The 24,018-nt window shown below is 41.0% G+C and overlaps 1 protein-coding gene across 3 annotated transcripts in view; it reads right to left on the bottom strand.

Moving 5' to 3' along the window:
• The window catches only part of PRKCB (protein kinase C beta), a 396,410-nt gene that overhangs the window by 218,216 nt on the left and 154,176 nt on the right, over positions 1-24,018 (bottom strand). For all 3 annotated transcript variants that reach the window (XM_004373342.2, XM_004373341.3, XM_023728531.1), the window contains one exon: positions 16,728-16,810. In XM_004373342.2, the coding sequence (XP_004373399.1) occupies positions 16,728-16,810 (83 nt within the window). The remainder of the gene's footprint in view (positions 1-16,727; positions 16,811-24,018) is intronic.

The following is a 24,018-nucleotide window of genomic DNA, read 5'->3' as shown; positions in this document are numbered from 1 at the left end:
TGACATGAACTAATACGTATAAATCACTTAAACTAGCACCTGGCATATAATACATCATATATAAATGTTGACTATAATTGTTATTTAGAGGAGCTCAGGTGGCACTGTGGTTAAAGCGTTTGACTGCTAACCGAAAGGCCGGTGGTTCAAACCCAGCAGCTGCTCAGCAGGATAAAGATATGGCAATCTGCTCCCATAAAGATTTACCGCGTTGGAAACCCTATGGGGCAGTTCTACTTTGTCCTATAGGGCTGCTATGAGTCGGAAGCCACTTGACGGCAATGGGTTTGGTTTGGGTTGGTATAATTGTTATTCAGGAGTTACAATTAGGATCTGGCAACAGAGAGAACATGGGGGGAAAGTCTGGGAAAGGGCCACAAGAACTGACCCCTGCTCAGTGGGATTTGGGATATTTACAGCTAAGGGGGGAAGAGTACCAAAGACACAAAGTTGTGTGCAGAAGGCTTAAGATGCAGAATTAAGATGTGGAAACAGGACCTAAAGACTAAGATTAAAGACAAAAGCAGGTCCAAGCTTCTAAGTCAAGCAAACTCTTATATAATATGCCAGGTACTGTTTTAAGTGCTTTACATATATAAACTTATTTAAAAGTACCTGTGAGATACATCTACCACCCATCGGTCAGTTCGTTATACTGTGGTGACTAGTGTGTTGCTGTGATACTGGAAGCTATGCCACTGGTATTTCAAATACCAGCAAGGTCACTCGTGGTGGACAAGTTTCAGTGGAGCTTCCAGATTAAGACAGACTAGGAAGAAAGGCCTGGTGATCTATTTCTGAAAACTAGCCAGTGAAAAGGTCATGGATGACAATCGAATACTGCCCGACTCACTTGTTTTGGACATGTCATCAGGAGGGATCAATTGCTGGAGGACTACATCATGTTTGATGAAGTAGAGGGCCAGCGAGGGTGAGGAGTACCCTCAGTGAGATGAACTGGCACAAAAGCTACAATGATGGACTTGAACATACCAGTGACCATGAAGATGACACAGGGCCAGGCAGTGTTCTGTTCTGTTATACGTAAGGTCGCCATGAGTCTGAGTCAGCTCAATGGCAGCTATCTATCTGCCTGTCTGTCTATCTATCTATCTATTACTAGGTGTATTATCATGCCTATCTTGTAAATGAAGAAACAGAGGCAGAGAGAGGTTAAGTGACTTGCCCAACATTGCACAGCTATAAGTAGCAGAGCCAAGATTTGAACCCAGGCAGGCTGGCTCCAGAGCCCATGCTCTTAAGCCACCATGGAAGACCACAAGCCTGAGTCTACACATTTCACTCTGCCCACACTGCCAAACTTCCTCTGAAACTACCAGAAGGAAATTTTTAAAAATAGGAGGAAATTTATTTCAGCAACAGAAATCAGGGAAAGGTGCCAAGTAAATGCCAGGCACTCTTTAAATTTTTTTGCAATATACAGAAAAGATAAGACTCAAGTGGAGGGAAGGGCAGCCTGGCCTGGTTCTCCCCACTCCACCCCCAATTTAAAAAAAAATTAGAGTGGCAGGGTCTGAAGGTGGGTGGGGAGGGCAATTGAATAAACATAGGAAACCAAGACGAGTCCTAGCAGGTGTCCTCTGGCAGCAGCAGGCACTTGATAAATATGCAGGATGACGAATGACCTTCTCCCAAAGCCTTCAGGAGAAGCAAGCAGCTGCAGGCCCACTACACGTACAGCAGGGGGCGCTGTAGCATCTGGTTCCAAATAGGGCCGTTGTGCCAGGGCCAGAGAAACGGGTGTGTTGTTGGTTACCGTGGACTCCGATTCATGGCAACCCCACGTGTGCAGAGTAGAGCTGTGCTTCATAGGGTTTTCAAGGCTGTGGCCTTTCAGAAGCAGATTGCCACACCTGTCTCCTGAGGAGCTTCTGGGTGGTTTCGAACCACCAACCTTTCGTTAGTAGTCAAGCACTTAACTGTTTGCATCACCCAGGGATGCCTAGAGAAACGGGTGTGCCCAGCTCATTTAGGCCTCAACAACACTGCCAGGGCAAAGAGACTCCTGCCTTCTTTTAAAGCTCTCTGCCTTGCTTTGTTGCTCTCCCCATCTACTTCCCAAAGAAAACTGATTTGACTAAATCCACAGTTTCCCTTCTCCCTTCGTATGCGGGAGATCTTCCACTGACAGACCTACAGAATGCAGGGGTTGTCAACTGATAGTCCAGAGAATGAATCCAGTCCAAAAACGTGTTTAAAATATACTATAGTTGTTGTTAAGTCTTGAATGATATGCTAACATCTAAATTTAGGAGATTTCAACTTCTCTTGAAAAACTGAAAAATCTGACCTTGATACTAAAAGAGCTGTAATTAAATTTTAAAAAAGTGGAGCTGAACAGTGCCTGCCCCTTTGGGACAGGTGTACTCATGCCAGTTGGACATCCCCTCCTATTGCACACTTGGCTCACTGACATTATGTGTCTGACCCCTGCAGCTTTGAAACCCACCATCTGGACAAATGGAATGCTCTTCCAGTTGCCAAGGAGTCAGCTCCAACTCATGGCCACCCCATGTGTGTCAGAGTAGAACTGTGCTCCACAGGGTTTTCAATGGCTGATTTTTCAGAAGTAGATCACTAAGACTTTCTTCCGATGCACCTCTGGGTGGACTCAAACCTCCAGCCTTCTGGTTAGCAACTGAGCATGTTAAACGTTTGCACTACCCAGGGACTCAGAATGGAATGCTAAACCAAAAACCAAACCCATTAATGCTGTACATCTTTTAAAAGCCATGTGGCCACAAACACTATATTAAGTGCATTAAAGAAAGAAGCCAGACACAAGAGAGATCTACTGTAGGATTCCATTCACCTAAAGTTCAAAAACAGGCAAACTATTGTTGGCCTGGGGAGTAGTTCCATCGGTGGAGGGGTGAGAGGTGTAGGAATTGGCAGGGGACACAAAAGGGCTTCTAGGGCTCTGGTTACATGGAAATGTCCACTCTGAGAGTTCACCAAGCTGATCACTTCTGATGTACAATAAACAGTTTTCAAAAATCCTGAGACCAGTCCATCCATAATAAAACCAGCACCTTTGAATCCAAAATCTAAAATCCTAGAAGAGAAAATCCAATTGGTCCAGCTTGGGACAAATGTCCACACCCATCCTGACCAAATGGAGCCAAGGTCGTGGGGTCACAGAGCTTCTGGGGGTACACATCTGGAAAGGCATTTCTCAGAGGAAAGTGTTGTCTGCTTCAGTTAGGTTGGTCCAGGGGAACATGGTTGAGGTTTTGAGCAGTTTGGTATACTGGGTAAGAGCCTGGACTAGGGACCAGACCTGCTAGGTTTCAACCCTGGCTCCACCATTCACTGGTCAGATAACCTTGGCTAGTTAATCAATCTCTGGTGCCTCTGTCACTGAGGATGGTAACAGTGGTACCTACTCATGGAGTGTAATAAAGAATAGAGTTTTATTATATGTAAAGTGCTTGTTGCGACCTTACATATAATAGAACAGAAGATTGCCTGGTCCTGCACCATCTTCATGATTGTTGGTATGCTGGAGTTCATTGTTGTAGTTACTGCATCAATCCATCCCATTAGGGGCTTCCCTCATTTTCACTGACCTTCTGCTTTACCAAATATGATGTCCTTTTCTTGCAATTGGTCTTTCCTGACAACGTGTCCAAAGTAAGCAAGGTGAAGTTTTGCCATCCTCACTTCTAAGGAGCATTCTAGTTGTATTTCTTCTAAGATTGATTTGTTTCTTTTTCTGTAAGCCCATGGTATATTCAATACTCTCAGCCAACACCACAATTCAAATGCATCAATTCTTCTTCTGTCTTCCTTTTTCATTGTCCAGCTTTCACATGTACATGAGGCGAGTAAAGTGCTTAGAACAGAATAATATCTATGAATGCTCATAGATATTATTATTTAAAAGAATACTTCAAAATCCTGGAATGCCAGACTACTGTGGTAGGGAAAGCCCTTGGAGAATACAGGAAGTCAGGGACAGAAAGAAGACCAGACACAAGGTCTCTTGACTCCCAAACCAGAGTCTTTCACGTCCCTCCATGCTGCCTCTTCCCAGGGCCATCTTCCATTTGATTTCTCTGTTTTCCCCAAATCTGCAGGCTCCAGGGGCCAGGGACTTCTGGGAAATCACCTTTGTCAGGCTCTGAGGCTGGGCCTGCCCCCCAACCAGGAGAAGCCAAAATAATTCATAAGACAGGGCTCTCAGCCTCACTCGAGTTCCAGCACTCTCCTCTTTGTGCAGGGGAGAAGCTGTTGGTTGCCTTTCTCCGAACACTGCACGTCCTGGGTTTGCTTCTTCCTCCACAGCATGAAGCTCTGTGTCTCAATGACAGGGAGGAACAAAGGGCTATTTAAAAGCAATTTGCTGTGACCTTTATGTGCTGGCTCTGCACTGCAGAAGCCATCATGGGCACATTGCAAATGAGAGCAGAAGAATCGTGTAGAATTTACTTGCCAGTCAAAAGAAAGGCATTTTATCACATTAACCAAAAACTGTTGCTGTCGAGTCAATTCCGACTCGTAGCGTCCCTATGGACAGCATAGAACTGCTCCATAGGGTTTCCAAGGCTGTAATCTTTATGGAAGAAGACTGGCATATCTTTCTTCCAAGGAGCGACTGATGGTTAGAACCACTGACCTTTCAGTTAACAGTCGAGCAATTACCCACTGAACCACTGCAATACCACGCCTCTTTACCACTTTATTAGACCTTCCTCCCAACCAGTACATGGGAAGAGCCTTTTACTTCCATTTTGTGGGAAGCAGATAGATGTATACCATGTCAAAAATAAGGCTGGGATTTTGAGACACAATGTAAGTCTTGAAAGAGCCCATGGTGGGAACAATGGCAGTTGGCATTATTATGTGCCTCGGCATGCTAAAGCTCATCTACTCCTCACCTGAACCCTATGATGTGGAGGTTATTTTATCTTCTTTTCACAGATAAAGAAACAGGCAGAGAGGTTGGGTAACTAGCCCAAGATTACTCAGTTGGTAAGTGGCAAAGATGGAAATCAAACCTAGTCAATTTGGCTCCAGAGCCATTGTATGTTGGTTTCTAAACCTAGTTACCAATCAGAATCACCTGAAGAACTTTTTAAAAATAGACTCCTAGGCCCTTATCATGGGGACACTGGTAGTTCAATGGTAGAATTCTCACCTTCCATGCAAGAGACCCCCCGGGTTCGACTCTCGGCCAATGCATCTCATGCACAGCCACCACCTGTCTGTCAGTGGAGGTTTGCGTGTTGCTGTTATACTGAACAGCTTTCAGCAGAGCTTCCAGACTAAGATGGACTGGGAAGAAAGGCTTGGCGATCTACTTCCGAAAAATCAGTCAGTGGAAACCCTATGGATCACAATGATCAATCCACAACTGATCATGGGGATGGCGCAGGGCCTGGCAGAGTTTTGTGCCATTGTACATGGGGTTGCCATGGGTCAGGGCTGTCTAGACAGCAGCTTAAAAACAACAACAGGCTCTTATCTGTATCTCTTCTTTGAGGGCTCCTTTTATCAAGTTATCCAAGTAATCCTTAGGCATCCAAGCTATCTATCTATAGTTTGAAAAGAAGCATTTACAAATTATAGTGGTCACATATTGGTTTCATCTACCCAACATCGATGCTGCTTTTTTTTTTTTTTTTTTTTTTGTACCTCCTTTCTCCTTTGAAAACCATCCACCCTACTGTGTTCAGTCTTGGAGGGAATCCTTAGGCATCCAAGCTATCTATCTGTAGTCTGAAAAACAGCATTTACAACTTGTAGTGGACACGTATTGTTTTCATCTACCACATCCATACTTTGTTTTTTTTTTTGGAACCTCCATTCTCCTTTGAAAACCATCCCACCCCATTGTGTTCAGTCTTGGAGGGGATACCTTTAAGACCAAATTAAGGGTTGGTTAGGTAACTTGAGACTGGTCAAATAATCTCTGTACTTCTGGAATTTGAATATATCGCCAAAGTGACACAAGAACCAAAATCAGAGAGAACTGATTTGGTTGTTCAGGTTTCCTTTCAGTTCTCTAAAGTACACCATACTGACTCAAGTAAGTTCCACCAGAGTCACCCATCATAGCAAACCAGTCCATGGAAGTTGAGATCACCCACCTCTGACGCCAAATGTGTGGTGGGTAATAAATTCCACTCCACATGCCAACTTTATCCTGTAGAAATCTCAGCATCGCTTCCCTGGTCAATTCAGACCCCAGCTGCCAACAAAGCCCTTTCTCTCTTATCTCCATTCAGCCAGGGATAGGTCAGTGGATACCGGCCACTTCTCTGTTTCTGAGGTCTGATAATTTGTTGGAATAAACCACAAACCCCAGAGGAAGGGGATATTTTAAAATAGCAGAAAAAAGGATATAAACACATGGGGCAAGATCCAGGAGGGGTCTCTGCACAGAGCTTCCATGTTCCCAGGGGATGCACTGACCCTCCCAAGAACAGATGTTCACTCTCACCAACCAGGAAGCTCCACTGAGCCTCCGTCTTCCAAGGCCTTTACAGGCAGTCCCCAGGTTATGAACGTCCGACTTATGTACAACCCATAGTTACAAACCCCTGTAAAGCCTATTATATTAAAAATTTGAGATACGTTCAATGGTTTATAATAACAAATGGGTGCTACTTTGTGACGTGCATCAAAACATTATTATTATTATCATTGTGTCATTATGTTAAAGATGTTTTAGTGTACCTGGATGTGTTTCTTTAATGTTTTTATGCACAGAAAGGTATATTATATACTATATACTACGACAAACATTTGACTAACTGACATTAGATACAAACCGTACCTAACTGTTCCGACTTACGTACAAATTTGACTTAAAGACAGATTCAGGAATAGCCTCCTTCGTAATCTGGGGACTGCCTATATTGGCCTCAGTCTGTGGTGGTCATGATAGATTACATCAGTCTCCTGAGGCTCAATCAGCATCAGGCCCCCAGGTAGCCCCTCTTGGTCTCGTCAGCCCCCACTCATTGGCCTCCGGTATGGTCTGGCTCTCAGAAACCAGGACCAAAGGACAAACTGTTTACTGCAAGAGGGTTCCATGCTTCACAATAAATTTGCAGTAAATTTATTTATTGCACCTTTGCAATAAATTCCTTTCCACACCTTTGCAATAAATTTCTTTCCAACTTAAGCTAGACAAAGTCGTTTCTGTTGCATGCAATCAAACACTACGTACAGTTTGGTGAGTTTTGAAAATTTTGTATACCCATGCAGGCACCATTCCAATCAAGATACAAAACATTTCCATCATCCTAGACACTGTGACATTTTAATCACTGCACAGCATTCAATCACAGGGATATATCTGGCTTACATAAACTTATTGGTGGCCATTTGGGTTGTTCTCAAATTTTTGTTACTGTAAATAATGATGTAATAAACATCACTTTAGCTTACTATATGCACATATCCTTAAATAATTGCTTAGCAAAATTCCTAAATTATAATTCTTAGGTCAAAAGAAGGGAAACATTAAGGCTTTTGATACGTAGTGACAAATTGCTCTTCAGAAAAATCATACTAATTTACACTCTCAACAGTAATATATTAGAGAGTATGTTTCCTCCTCTTTCTCCAGTTTATGCTTTTTTGCCTTGAGTCCTATTTCTTTTAGTATTATTACTAAGGCCATGTTTTATTTTTATGTGCAAAATTTTGTGGTATACCTTTGGCTCTTTTATTTTTAACCTGTATTTTTAGTTTCTTTTATACACTGTCAGGAATTGTACATTGCTTATCCAGTTTGACAGTCCTTGCTTTTTAGCAGAAATTTTCAATCCATTAACATTTGTTGGGTAACTGATACTCTGCTGTCACTCTACCATCTTAATTTATGTTTTCCAGATTTTATGGTTCCTTACTGGCTTATTTTTATCTTTGTTCCTATATTTTGGTATGTGAATCAAAATTTTCATCGTTGTTTTTATCTCTAGATTGCTTCCCTCACATTAAAAAAGGTCTATTTGAACCAATATGTCTATGTTAAAACTAGTATTAAATAGTCATTAACTACCTTATTTAGGATTTGTAAATCTACACTCATAAGTGAGATTGGCCTAGTTTACTTTTTTATGTCAAATTTATTAGGTTATTTATTATGGCTATTGTGGTTAAACTAGTTTTTAATAATAAACTGTGGTGGCTACTGATTTTATCAGTTCATCAAAGTTTCCCATCCCCTCTTCTTTTTGTAATATACTCTGCTCCCTGAGCCATAGGGATGGCCATACGGTCATGGCCTGATAAATTAAATATAAAAGTCTGTTCTCCTAACAACAGAGATCAACCAATCAGAACACTTCCCTGAGATTGATTATGGATGCAGGGAGAAAGAAAGCCACCTTTCCCACTAGGGTTTCTACCCCGTCCATGGGGTCAACTGTAGCCACATTCATAGGCATGTTCTGCCTACTGGAGGAGCAAATGAGACAAGGACAAAACAGATGCATCAGTCAGAGTCCCAGCAGGAAATAGATTCATATTCAATCTAAGATAGTTTAAGAAAGGTTTAAAAAAAAGTAGTATTTATAAAGGTATGGACATGGTGTCAGGAAACTACAAGGGACAGTGCAGTAACCTGGTATGATGGTTAATTTTATGTGTCAACTTGGCTAGGCTATGTTTCCCAGTTGTTTGGCCAAACACTAGTCTAGCTGTTGTTATGGAGTAGTTACATGTACTGTTATGGAGTAGTTACATATGATTAAATCAGTTGGCCTTAAGTAAAGCAGATCACCTTGTATATGTAATCTAATGTAATGCAATATTTGACTAGTTGAAGGCCATAAGAGCAAAAAAGGAGTTTTCCTAGGGTATGTTCTGCTTCCAGATTGTGAATAGATATTTTGGCAGAACCTTCACCTCATTCTTCCCCTCGCCTGACCTATGGAGCTTAGGATGACAGCCCATAGAAGTCTCCAGCCTGTCAGCTGACCTGCAGATTTTGGACTGCCAGTCCCCTCAACTGCATGAGCCAAGTCCGTGAAGTAAATCTCTCAACTGATAGATAAGGCAATAGATAGATGGACAGATAGATTGATCACTCAATCAATTACAAGTTCTGTTTCTCTAGCGAACACTGACTAAGACACCAGGGGTTAGTAAGAGCAAAGGGGCGAGGACAGGGAGTAGCTCCTGGAACCCATAAGGAGAGTGTTGTGTAGAGAAGACTGCCCTAGAGGAGTATGACCTTCAGTCAAAGAGCAAAGCCAGTCCAAGCCAGTCCCATGATAAATACTCTGCGCTCACTCTCCCCTCACCCTCCAACCTCTTATTAGCCCCTCCCCTTGAGCTCAAACAGAAGTCACAGAGTAAGGAGCCCCAATGCATGCAGTCCTTACAGGCCACTCTCCCAGCAAGACAGCACAGGGGATGTGGAAGGGCAGAAAGGACAGCTGGCACAGCTGATGAAGGCCAGGGTGTTAGACTGCAAAAATGGTCACAAATTCTTCCTATCCCTGTATGCTCCATTGCAGTGTGGCTTTGCAGCTCCATCCATCAAGAGGTAAAGTCTCCACCCTTGAATCTGATCTTGGCCACAACAAATGTGATGCAAGCAAAGGCTTGAAAAGCACCTGTGCTCTGGGGATTGCCCTCTCTTTCTATGCTTGGAGGCCTGAGACCAGCATGTTGATGAGCCTCAGCTAGCCTACTGGAAGAAAAGAGGCCACATGAAAGAGAAATGAATTGCCCCAGACAACAGCCTGTGAAACATCAATCGTGTTAGTGAGACTATCCTAGGTGGTCCAGTACCAGCCAAGCTACTAGCTGACCAAGACCAGAGAGCCCAGCACAGATCAGCTGAATAGACCCAGATCAGAAAAAATTGATGAAATAATCCACAGAATCATGACAGATAATAAATGATTGTTGTTTTAAGCCAGTCAGTTTTGGAATGTCTTGTTACACAGCAAAAGCTAACTGATACACCAGATAGTAAGAGAACATCTTGCAAGTACTGGAGCCTCAGTTCGAGTCTGAGACCCTTGACCCAGAAGCTCTTATTCTATTCCCAATGTCCTTCTTATGAGCCAGTAAATTCTCTTCCTATTGCTAATGTTAGAAACCCTGGTGGCATTGTGGTTAAGAGCTACGGCTGCTAACCAAAAGGTCGGCAGTTCAAATCCACCAGGCACTCCTTAGAAACTCTATGGGCCAGTTCTACTCTGTCCTATAGGGTCACTATCAGTCGGAATTGACTCGACGGCAACAGATTTGGTTTTTGGTTTATTGCTAATTTGAGTTGAATTTATGTTACTTTTCAACCAAAAAACTTTTGATTGAAGCATTAGTTTTCTTCTGTAATCTGATATAGTTTAAAATGAACAGAAATTCTTCATTCCTCTAAAGGTTAAAACAATTTATCCATGAAGCCTATTGGTCTGGGGCTTTTGGAGAAGGAAAGGTTTATGGAACAAGTTCTCATTTCTCTCTTGGTTATTTGCCTATTCTGATTTTCAATATCTTCCTGAAACAAAATTGGCAATTTAAAATTTCCCAGAAAATCACATTGGCATATAATTATATAACATACTCTCTTGTAATGCTTTTACATTCCTGTATTAAATCTTCAACATTAAGCACACAATTTATCATTTTTAATACATTTCCTCAAAAGTAAGACTTGATTAAGAAACACAAAAGAATACACTCGACATCAGTGCCACCATCCTTAACTGGCCCGATGTAGTAATGGAATCAGGATGGCACAGGACATAACAATGGATTTTATACAGATCTTGACTACAGTGATAAGAAATTATTTCTAAAAGTATAAAATGTTGAAGAAAGGTACCTTAGACAAACTAGTAAAGAATCCTTTTATATTTTATACTGCCTGGCACAGAGTCCCTGCTCAATAAAGTTGGCTATTATTATTAGCTATTATTCCTTGGCAGGTCAGAGGGTAACCTGGATCCCTTCTCAAGCAGGAGAGGCTCCTCTAGGTATTAATAATAATTGTTAAATATTTATTGATTGAGTGAGTGAGTGAGTGAGTGCCTTCTCTGTGCCTGACACTCATCTGGGTGTGGTTCAAGCAGTTTTTCATGAGTACTCACAAAAAAAATCTATGATTTAGTTATTATTATCTCCATTTAAAAATATAAACTAGGGATCAGAGAATGTAAATTATTTTCCCAAGGTCACTGGAGCAGGAAATGGCAGAGTTGGAATTTGACACCAAGACTTTCTGGCTCTACAGTCCAGTCTTTTCTCAGCATGGCATCACAGAAATTGAGGTTTTGTGTAAAGCAATGAAGATGGAAACAGGAATTACCTCATAAGGGCATGCATGCTCTTGGTGGAAAATTGTAGAGAATTATCGGTACATTCATGATTAGTGAGAGAGGTGGAGCAATCAAAATGCTCTTACCTACACGTATCAAGGGCTTACTTTGTGACAGGCACTGTGCTAAGCACGTTCATGCAACGGCTTAATCCTTTTGCTATTAATCTTTTTGTGTTTTTTTGTTTGTTTTGTTTTTGTTAACCGTTTCACATTTAAAACTTTTTTTTGAATTATCACAACAAACCTATATGTTTGGTAATAATATACCCATTTTATAGATAAGTAAACTGATACCCAGAGAGGTAAAATGGCATGTCCAAGGTCCCCTAATGAAAAACTGACAGAATCAGGCCCTGAATTCTTAACCACCATTGTCTTTGGGTGTGACTAATACACTGCCATCTGAACTCTTAACCACCATTGTCTTTGGGTGTGATCAATACGCTGCCATAGTATCTATTTGTAGCTGGGGATCATGAGTTCAGGTGGGGACCTGGGCAGGGAGTCAGTGATGTGCACTCTTGATGAGGCTATCTATGAATCTCTGAAGCACACCAAGCCCTGCAGATCTATTATGAAGTACATTGTGATGGTCTCCGGTGTGATGGTTCTGTTCTGTAGTGGCCCCTTGGGGCAACAGGATCTACAATAGATTACAACTTTGACCACAGATTCTTCACCCCTCCCCCTGCTCCCCACTCCATCGCACAGTGGAGTCTATTTCTTTATCCCTTGAATCTGGGTTTGATCATGAGACTAGCTTTGCCCAATGGGACATTAGCAAACATGATGAAGAGGCTTAAAAAGTACTTATGTACTGGGACTTGCCCTTTTGCTGTACTTGGAGCCCTGATATCACCAGGTAAACAAGGCAGAGTTAGTCAGCTGGAGGATGAGAGAGCACATTGAGGAGAACCAAGGCATCCAGCCTGACAACCTTCCTCATGCCAGTCATGTGAATGGGGCCATCCTGGATCATCCAGCCAACAGCCAACCCAGCAGATAGCCACAGACACAGGTGAGACCCTTTTAAAATTTGCACCTGATGCAAATGCCTCACTTACCTCACTCTACTCCCAGTCTTCAGCAAAACTCCTTTCTTTTTCTGAGAAGCTCTCTCAGGAGGCTGTGTACATGGTCAGTATTCTGAGTGCTGAGTAACCCATGATGCCCATATGTAATGCTTATGGTGGTATCAGAGATTTGGTTTCTCTAAGAGGTCCAAGAGACAACAGAATTGAGAGTTTTCAACTAGATGAGACCAAGAACCAGCAGGATGCCTGTAGGTGACCAGAAGCACCAGGCATGAACTCTGCCATGTTTTAAGGTCTTCCAGTGGTGGATGGGAAACCCTGGTGGCATAATGGTTAAGAACTATGGCTGCTAACCAAAAGGTCGGTAGTTCAGATCCACTAGGTGCTCCTTGGAAACCCTATGGGGCAGTTCTACTCTGTCCTATAGGGTCGCTATGAGTTGGAATCGACTCGACCGCAACGGGTTTGGTTTCTTTGATTTAATGGTGGATGCCTATCTATATTGTCTATTGTCATTGGTATTGAATGACTGGGTCTGTAGCTGGGTCCAGTGGGACAGTGCCCAGTTCATAAAATTCCCTCAGGTAGCCTAATATGCCAAGATGTAGACCTATATGTAGAATGACACTAACTATACAAAGTTATACTAATATCCAGAATATTTCCTGGTTCAAATGGGACTTAGAATAAGAGACAGTAGAGGATGAAGCCCAATACATTCCTTTTTCATGGATGGAGTCTATGCTTTTTTGCTCCATGAGCTTGCTGCACACCAGCTCCTCCAAGGTCACACACAGGAGGGGGGCAACCCCCACTACCTGCATGAGCCTCAGGGGCAGTCAAAGGAGAGCCTGGCTAGGTTTGGCCAGGTCTTTAATCATGCTTGTAACTACGTGCAGAAAAAGGTCAATGAACTGAATCAAGCTGGTTCAGGAGCCTGGGCCAATTCATCATCCTTGGTGCCAACCGACCTTCTTGGAACTGTGTCCAGAGATAGAATTGTTCCAGTTAAGCTGCCAAGTCTCATGCATGCTGGCTACATAAAGTCCTTCCTGCTCTCCCCATACCCAAGGCAATGAATTACTGTACCCAGAGAAGGGTCTTATACCACTTATGAAGCCTACAAACCCCTAGAAAGGACTACCAGGTGTCACGCAGAGAACCTGTTCATTCTCCAGACTTCCTTAAAAGACATTCATCCTTAATGCCTGTCTAGGATGTATTCATATTATCATCATCTTCTTCTTCATCATTATCATCATCATCACATATACCAGGTACAGTTCTAAGTGCTTTTGCAGATATTTATGCATCTGATCCTCCATAAAAATCCCCATGAGATGGGGGCTGTTATTATACCCATTTTTTAGCTGAGGAATCTAAGGCACAGAAAGATTTAAGTAACTTGCCCAAGGTCACACAGATTTGAAACCAGAAATACTGGCTCCATAGTTTGTGATTTTAACCACTATACAATACTGCTTCTCTAGTTTTCCTCTGAGGAACCACCTCTCTCCCACTCTCAAACCATGGGGTGGGCATGTGGGCCCTCATCTCCAGGAGTAAGCACATGACCAGGCCTGCCCAATCAACATAATCCATCCTTCCAGCTACATGTGACCTGTGATCCAATGAGACTTTAGCTCTTGTCACTGGGGTTGCAACAGCCAGGGACAGATTAACCAGTAAACACAGTATGCACCAGATTGCACTGAGCAAGGTAGTCATGGGCTTAATTGTATTTACTTGCTAATCTGTGGTGAGCAAATTCACATGGATTTGACCACATCGTTGATGTGGTGGGGGACAGGTGAAATTGTGCACTGCAGATTGGTGGGAAGGCACAATTGGGCCTGTGCATACCTTGCTTATTGGGTAATCTGGCCCTGGCGACAGTTATCTTGCTCCCATAGGAGAAAAGCTTGCCTGAAAATGAAACCGAGACAGAGGAAGGCTGAGCCAAGAAATGGAGAAAGAGATTCCTGGGGACCTCATTTAAGCACCTTGATTCACTGTGTCTGCAGCAAGGTCTACCCTTAGGCTTTTCAATTTCAGAGACCAAAAATTTCCCTTTTCACATAAGCCAGTTTGAGCTCAGTTTCTGTCTTATACAACAAAAGAAATGATAGATCAGATAAGATATGGGCAACACTATTCTTTTGGCTGCTCCTTCAGTATCAAACCTCAGTCTGCATAAGCTTTCAGAGCTTATGGAGCCAGGCAGTTCTCCAAACTTCCCTGCCTATTTTCGTAGGGATGGGAGAAGGAATTGCACTAAGAGAGTCTGAGAGCACACCACAAACCATCCAACCTTCATCTCTGCAACCAGGCCAGCAAGGACTTCGGTTCTTCCATAAAGCTTGGAGTTCTTAACCCCAAGCATCATGTTTTCCAAGCAAAGTAACTGGAATATAAGCTTTAGAGTGTCCGTGTTGCTATTGCAACAGGAATGCCCCTGATTTGTGGCAAAATGGCAGGTGCCCACCTGTCAAAGGCCAGCAAGAGTTGAACAAATGCAATGACAGAGGGTGGTCACTACTTGCTTTGGGGATGTGCCAGGTAAGACCAGTCCTTAGAAATCAAGTTCAAAATCTAAAAAGCTGAGGTCAGCTGTCAAGTCTAAGAGTGTGAGAACAGGACCAGTAATTGAGACAAAGCCAGCAGGGAAGATTCTATGAAGGTGAAGCAAAGCAGGAACAAAATAGAGAACTAGGGGTGATGGCTGCAGTTAGGGTTGGCTGAAGGTATCTTTACCAAACAATGGAAGAGTGTGCATGGTGGAAAGTGGTGTATCAGGACAATTTGGGCTGCACATAAAAGAATACTCCCCTCAAAATGAGACTTTACCAAGAGTGGCTTCTTATCGCATATACCCATTCTGGAGATAACAGGACTCAGAATTGACTCAGCAGCTCATCAGTGTCATCAATGACTCAGGTTCCTACAATTCTTCCACTCTGCTGTGATCAGGATGTCAGCAGTGGCTCCCTCATTGACACAAAATGGCTGCCACAACTCCAAGCATTATTTCTTCACAGAGAAACACTCAAGAGTACAAAGGAGGGGATGCCTCTCACTTATCAGAAAGGAAAAGTCTTTCTTGGAAGTCCTCCCCAGCCTTCCTATTAGGTCCCTAGGAGTAGGACTGGTCACATGCCTATTCACTAGCTGCAAGGGAGCCTAGGAAGCAACTATTAGGCATTTTCACATTCTATCATGAGAGATGGCCTCACCAAGAAGGAAGAAGAAGGTAAAGGCTGTGAATGGCTGTTGAGCAGGCAATCAACAATGAACCCCAAACTTTAGACAAACGTGTACCAAGATTTTTGCCATATCTTTTTATTACTTATATTGTCATTTACTCAATATTTCTCTTAAATCAATTTATTATTTTTGACCCTAAATACCTTTACTTAAATAGGAAATTTTACATCACTACCATAAATGCAAAACCATTTCTAGATACATTGTTCCAATCTATATTCAAATAAATTCATAATGATTAAAAGAAAATTATTTGCTCCTGTTTTACTTGTAAGCATCTTTTGTCTCACTGGCAGTACTCAGACTTTGGGATAAGTGGTAGCAGGATAAACTCATTTCCTCCTAATTCTTGGGCCCTGATATTAAGGAGCCCCAGTGGTACAGTGGTTAAAGGACTCAGCTGCTAACCAAAAGGTTGGCAGTTCAAACCCACCAGCTGCTCCATGTTGACAGCAGTGGGTTTGGTTTTGGGTTTTAGGATATTAAGAACTGTCCAACATAATGAGAATAGCAGCACAACTGGAAGAATGTAATCGATGTCACTGAACTGTACATGTAGAAATTTTTGAAATGGTGTATCTTTGGCTATGTATATTTTCACCAGAAAAGGTCCTCCAAGGTCAAGAAGGGAGAGTGTTGACATATCATGGGGTTGTTAACCAATGTCATAAAACAATATGTGTACTGACTGTTTAATGAGAAACTATTGGTTCTGTAAACCTTCACCTAAAGTACAATAAAAAAAATAATTAAAAAAAAAAGAACTGTCCAACAAAGAGCTATAAAGTGTATCGTAAGACACCATCATAACCACTTTTTACAGCAGCCTAACAATCAAGGCCCTCCCCACCACTCTCTATGCCCTAGCTGTAAAGCTGAAGATACTTAGCAAAGTCATGAGGGAACTAGCTGGTTTCCTGTCCAGCCACAGTCTATCTCAAATGTTTTGTTTTACTTTCATTACAATGAAAACCATCTCAGAGGCTGTAGGAACCACCACCTGCTCAGGCCTTGGAATGAGAACATCTCTACGTATTGTCTAAGTGGACTCACACACACTTAATCGAAAGGATGCATTTGCTGTGGACAGAGAAAGGCGACCGACGCCTGTTACTTACATCAGAGGCTGGACCCTTGTCAGCTCCTGGGCAGGAGAAGGTGACAAATTCATGGCACCGCTTGTGCACAACAAAGCAGCAGACTGCAAATGAGAAAATAAGAGAGGGATGAAGGGAGAAAAAATGGAGGAGAGATCATTAGACTTGGATTTCAGAGACAAGCAAAGGTTTAATACCAAAATAAACAATGACTTCAGCTTCAACACCTTCTTCTTTACTGAAGTCAAACTCTTGGGTGAACTGAACTTGTATCTCATGCAGGGGTTAAGCTCTGAAATTAACTAGGGTTCACAAGATCCAAACCAAAACAACAACAACACTGCCGTAGAGTCAATTCTGACTTATAGTGACCCTACAGGACAGAGTAGAACTGCCCCATGGGGTTTCACAAGATCACACATGCTCAAAATGAAAAGCTTTGAAGGTCTAGTAAATTACCTGGTCCTCTGCTGGCTTGGGGCCAGAACATTTATTCTTAGATGAGATGCCAGATGAAGTAGTTATCTTGTGTTGGGGTCCATGATGTATACAAAATACATCTGTTTAACCGTTGCAACCCACTTAGAGAGAGGAGATGTTCATAATGTGAGGGGCATGTAGAACCTGGGAGTGAGCAGCAAGGGTGGACGAGTGCCTCTCATCTCTCCCATGTGCAATGTTAACTGAGTGGAAGAGTGGAAGAAACAGTCTGCAATGTTTACATTCTTACTTTAGTATTTTGTAACCAAATACATATATTTGAGTCTGTGTGTGGTTCAATGCATCTTTGGAGACCTTGGGTAGCACAGCTAAGTGCTCAGCTACTAACTGGAAGACTGGTGGTTTGAGTCTACCCAGAGGTCCTTGGAAGAAAGGCCTGGCGTTCTACTTCTGGAAGGTTATAGCCATTGAAAACACTTTGGAGCACAGTTCTACTCTGACACACATGGGGTTACCATCATTCGGAATCTACTCAACAGCAACTGGTTTGGTTTTTTGTTTTTGTTTTTTCAATGCAAGTATGATACATACGACTCTACAATTTAGGGGAGGACATTATATTATTGAAGGGAGGGCCAGTCTGAGAATATATACAAATTAAAACTAATTAATTTATTTTTGTTCAAGTCTCCTTTTATAGTTTTGTTGTTCAAATCTTCTTTTACAAACTCTAGATCGTGAGTTCTTGCAGGATGGAAGCCATGCTGTACGGACCAACTCTGAACCTTTTTAAAGCACGTGCTCAGTAAAAGAAAATAGAATAGGAAGCCTCAACGTACCCCTGGTGATAGATAGTGGATCTGTGCAACAATCATCAATGGCTGCTAAAAAAATAAAAAATGAAACCAGTTGCTGCCGAGTTGATTTCGACTCATGGTGACCCCATGTATGTCAGAGTAGAACTGTGCCCCATAGCATTTTCAATGGCTGACTCTTCAGAAGTAGATCACCAGGCCTTTCTTCCAAGTTGCTTCTCGGTGGACTTGAATCTTCAACCTTTCGGTTAGCAGCCAAGTGCAATAACCATTTGCACCAGCCAGGGACTCCCAATGGCTGTTAACATCACAAAAAAGAGATCACCAGACACTACCTGCCTACTGATAGGAGCCCACACCACCACCTATGAAGTATTCTTCCCAAAATAACCAAATCTGAATATGTTCAAGCCTCTTGATCCAATCACTAATTTACAGAAAATACAGGTGACATAGTAAAATGACACCAGAGATAGAAACAAATAGTTGTAATGGTCTCACAACATTGTGGGAATTGTACACTTAAAAAATGGGTATAATGGCAAACTTTTTGTAATATACATTTTACCACAATAAACTTATTTAAAAATAAAATAAAAATGACACCACAGAGACGCAATCAGTAAAAAATACAGAATGTGAAAACTATGAGAAAACGAACATAGTTTCTTCAACAAATAAACAAACAGCAAAAGGAGAAAAGGGGACGTGGGGGGACAGAGCAGCAACTGATATATTAAAAGAGATTTAAGAAACATACCAAATAAATGTAAAATATATGTGGACCTTATTTGGATTCTAATTTGAATAAACCAATATTTTTTTTTAAATTATGAGATAATCAGGGAAATAGATATACTCTTTGGCTTTTTGACGATATTAGGGAATTATTATAATTGATATTAGGGAATTATAATTTTTGGTATGATAATGATATTGTGATTATGCATTTTGTTTTACTTTTTAAAGACTCCTTATCTTTTAAGGATGCAACCTAAAATCTTTAAAGACAAAATTATTTAATTCAAAATAATTCAGTTCGATAGAGAGTTGCAAGGAGGCACAGTTATTATAGATGAAAAAAATATTGGCCATGAATTGATCATTAATGACCTGGGTGATAAACACATGAGAGTCCATTATACTACTCTGTCTACTTATATAGCTATGTGAAGTTTTCCATAATATAAAGAAGAAGAAAAAAAAATCCTCTTGGCTGGAAACCAAAAAGAAATTTCTTTCTTCTTGCTTTCTTTTTTTTTCTGTCTTAATATTTACTGTGTATTTTATAAATAATACGTACTTTGTATAAAGCTGTTTGTGTCAAATAGTGTGTGTGTGTGTGTGTGTGTGTCCCTCTGTGTGTATACCTATGAATGCAGAGAGAACTATATGAGCAGTGGTCAAAAAATGCTCATGATGGTTATCTCTGAGCAACAGGACTGCAAATTATTTTTACTTTCAACTCTATATATTTCTGTATTGTTTGAAATTTTTACAATGAGTATATTTTAGTTACATAACCAAGAAAAAAGTAAAACTACTTCCACTTTGAAAAACAAAAAAGAACCAAAGGAAAACAAAGGTCTTGGAAATACAAAAATATGATTGCCAAAGTTGAAGACTCAATAGTTGGGCTGATGAATAGAACAGAGCCAGCTAAGGAGGAAATTAGCAAACTGGAAGCCTAAATTGAGGAATTTTCCCAGAATTCTGCAAAAAGAGCAAGAAAGAGTGAAAGTAACATGGTGAAACATGTAGGGTAAATCCAAAAATTCTAAAATCCATCTGAAAGGATATTCAGGAAAGAACAGAGAACGGTGAGGATGTGTAATCAAAGAAAATAGAAGAAGAAAATTCCCTTAAAGATTAAGAAGAAGTTGAGTCATTAAATTGAAAGAAAGTATCAAGTTTCAGTAAGTGCGAACGAAAAAAAAGATCCATGATGAGGATATTAAGGTTTCGAGATCCTTCTGTCCAGCAGGCACAGAGTGGGAAGAGGGATGCTTATTGACAAAGGAACAAAAATGATTTTTAACATCAGATTTCTCATTAACAATTGTGAACTCTTGAATACGGTACAGCAATAACTTCAAAGTCTTTAGGAAAAATCATTTTGAACATAAAACCTCATATCCAACCAAACTAGCACTCATGTGAAAAGACAAAATAAATATATTTCTAGAACATGAGGACTTAGAAAATTTACCTCCCACAAAAGAAGTACTAGAGAGTATATACCTCAAGAGAAAAGGAGAGAGGAAGGGAGGGAGGGAGGGAAAAACGGAAGAAGGAAGAAAGAGAGGAAGAAAGGCGGGAGGGAGAAAGGGAAGAAGGCAGGAAGGAGGGAAGGAAGGAGGTAGGGGGAGGGGGAAAGGAGGGAAGGAGGAAGAACGTAAGGAAGGAGGGAGGGTAAAAGAAACAAGGGTGAAAAAAACATAAAGAGGGAGGGAGGGAAAGGGCAAAGAGAGATGATCTAAATATTATGAAGTAGAGATGAGAGGAGAGCTAGAAGATTGAAATGTGCTAAGAGTCTTGATCAAACATACTGAAAAGCTGTATATAATTATAAGACATAAGTTTAAATATGTATGTTAACAACTAAAGTTAAAAATAAGAATAGAAATCTGTGTGTATCTTTCAAACCACTAAAAGGGAAAACTGGGCAAATAAAACAAAAGCCAACTACACTTCAAAAGGCTTTCCTCATGCCCCAAGTTCATATGATTATTCTTTTTTTTTTTTAGTTTTATATGTCATCGTTCGCACTTTAAACTCTTTAATCCATCTGTATTTTCTTAGTATATGATGTGAAACAGGAATCTAACATGCCATTTTTTTTCTGAAGAGGTAACCAATTCTCCCAGAATCCTTTATTGAATAATTCATCCCTTCCCCACAGAATTCAATGCCAACTTTCTTATATGCTAAATAATTATATACACTGGGGTCTATCTTTGGGCTTTCTGTTCTGTTCCATGATCTGTCTATCTATTCTTGTAGTACAGCAATATGTGATTTAATTATAGTAGCTTTATAATATGTTGTATCTTGGCAGGGCAAGTCCTCCCTCGTTATCCTTCTTTTCAATATTTTCTTGGCTATTGCTGCACGTTTATTCTTTCAAATGAACTTTAGAATCAGTTTACCAAGATTTTTTTAAACACAAATGGAATTTTTATTGGAAACATGTTTGAAATTTTATTGGAATTGTCGATCCTCCTCAAAAAAAAATTTATTGGGACTTTGAAATTGTCTTAATTTTATAATTAAGTTCAATTGGCACCTTTACAATGGTGTTCCCACTAAGAATGGGGTATCTCCTTGTTAAAATCTTATTTTACGTCCCCCAGTAAAGCCTTTAATTTTCTCTATACTGGTCCTGTACACTTCTCAGTTAGTACAATTTGAAGAATCTTTCTGTTGTGCTACTGTGATTTTGATATTTTTTCCATTTTGTTTTCCAACTGGTTATTGTTTATAATTGAAAAGCAACAGATTTTTAGTATATTTATTTTGTAAGCAGTTATTTTGTTGAACTGGTAATAGTTTGGGCATGTTTTCAGTTGCTTCTCTTGCGATTTTTATAAAGAGAATGATATCTCAAATAATAATATTTTTCTGCTCACCTTTCTGATAGACATACTGACTTTTCCCTTTATCATATTTCAACATTTAGAATTTTTAGGACATAAAATAAAACAGATGATAGCAGATGGTCTTGTCTCATTCCTAAGCTTTCACCAGCTTCACCTCTCAAGTTTCCCACCTCTTCTTGAAGTAATTTTTGAATGTTTATTTTCCTTGGGAATTGCCCATAGTATTCTCCTCAGTGTGTTTAAATATTATCATCTTATCTAGGATGTTATTAGACCCTTTTTAGTTCTTTCATCTCTGTTCCCCACCCCCCACCCCCCACCAAGAGGTCTGTCTTCTTTGTTGTCTATTTTATTAGTCTATCATTTTAAAGAAGCAGATCTTGGATATATTTATAAATTCTACCGTGAGACGTTGCAGCAAATTACGGAACCCAAAGACAGGAGGGAGAGCACTGAGGGAAGAGGGAGTAGCTGGTGTTAGAGATGATGGAATGGTACAGCAGTTTGGAAAAGTTGGACATTTGGGACATCTTTAACCTCCCCGCCTCATAGGAACCAGCTTTGTACTGATCCTTATAAAAGAAATGATACATTTAATAGTGATAAGAATATATCAGCTGAAACAACTGAAATGTCTATCACCAGATGAATGAATAAAAAAAAATTTGGTCTGTTACTCAGCCATAAAGAGAAATGAAGTTCTGATGCATGGCACAACACAGACCAACCCTGAAAACATTACGCTGAGCAAAATAAGTCAGTCACAAAAGGACAAATACTGTATGATCTCGCTTATAGGAGATAAGCAAATATATAAAAACCAAAAATTATTAGTGGTTACCAGGGTTGGGAGGGAGGGGGGGAAAGGGGAAGTTTTTGCTTAGGGGACATTGAATTTATGTTGATTGTGGTGGAATAATCAGGAAAAGGATAGCAAGCATGGTTGCACAGCTTGAAGAATGTAATCAGTGTCACTGAATTATACATGTAGAAACTGTTGAATTTGCGTATGCTTTGTTGTGTATATTTTCACAATAAAAAAAAAAAAAAGAATACATCAGCCATTCAAAAAGCCCTTTTAGGCAGCCTTCCAATTAGCCACAGAAATAAACAATCCCTTCCTACAGAAAAATAATCCACTGCCTTCGAGTCGATTTCAACTCGTAGTGACCACGTAGGGTTTCCGAGGCTGTAAATCTCTATGGAAGCAGACTGCCACATCTTTCTTCCACGGAGCCACCAGTAGTTTCGAACCACCGACCTTTCAGTTAGCAGTCGATTGCTTTAACCACTGCGCCACCAGGGCTCCATATATTCCTACAGAGGAGGAATAAATATGCCAGTGACATGACTATAGCCTATGCATACTCTATAGGGAAGAGAAGCTGGGAACAGAGTTTGGAAAGTTGATGAGCTTCTGGTGAAAGGTAGTTGTTTTACTACAATATGTTTGTGAGAAGTTGTGCAAATCAAATTCCCTGTTACCGAAAACACTTTAAAGAAAGTAGTAGAGCTGGCTATTTAAAGAAACAAACTAAATCCTTTTGTGATGCAAATAAACACCTCCTCATTTCTGTTTCGCAAATTCAGGCTAGACCAGCTTTTCCTAAAGAGACAACATTCACTGAGCTGCGGCCGACTGTACCAGGTCCTGCTTTCAAACAGGTACCTGGTAAGAGCCAAGAATTCCTCAGTGCCTTATGATTTAGTCAATAACTCCTTGTTCTGCAGAGGTTGAAGGCTGGCAGCCTACAGCTCTCTGAATCCAGCCTGTAGTCACACTTTGTTAGCACCACACGTTTGGAAGGGAAAAAAAATTAAGCCTACACTTAAGTATCTGAATATTTCCTAGAAACTTGGAAGACTGGGCAATGCTGGCCCTCACTGTCGGCTAAAACTGAGTAACGATTTCTCCTTTTAGACAGGCCATCTAGGAGCCCTGGTGGAGTGGTGGTTAAGCATTCAGCTGCTAACCAAAAGGTCAGCAGTTTGAACCCATCAGTCACTCCGCAGGAGAAAGATGTGGCAGCCTGCTTGTGTAAAGATTTATGGCCTTGGAAAACCTATGGGGCAGTTCTGCTCTGTCCTACAGGGTTGCTATGTGTCAGAATCGACTCTATGGCAGTGAGTTTTTGTTTTTTTTTTAAAGACAGGCCATGTATGCATTCTCCCAGCTGGTCCTCACCAGGCATTTTCAGTACTCACTTGGCCCCTAGGCATTTGAGTTAGAGACCCATGAGAAAGGGATTCCAAGCTCTATCCACCTCCATCTCTCCTTTAATATACGTAAGGTCGAATGAAGAACACCAAAGACACAAGGAAAGTAGTAGCCTAAGAGACAGAAAGGGCCACATAAACCAGATTTCATCAGCCTGAGACCAGAACAACTAGATGGTGCCTGGCTACCACCAATGACCACCCTGACAGGGAACACAACAGAGAGTCCCTGATGGAGCA

The sequence above is a fragment of the Trichechus manatus genome, unplaced genomic scaffold (assembly GCF_000243295.1).
Source record: "Trichechus manatus latirostris isolate Lorelei unplaced genomic scaffold, TriManLat1.0 scaffold00024, whole genome shotgun sequence".
Classification (NCBI taxonomy): Eukaryota; Metazoa; Chordata; class Mammalia; order Sirenia; family Trichechidae; genus Trichechus; species Trichechus manatus.
Note: the sequence above shows the minus strand (reverse complement) of the source record. Positions and strands in the feature narration are given on the sequence as shown.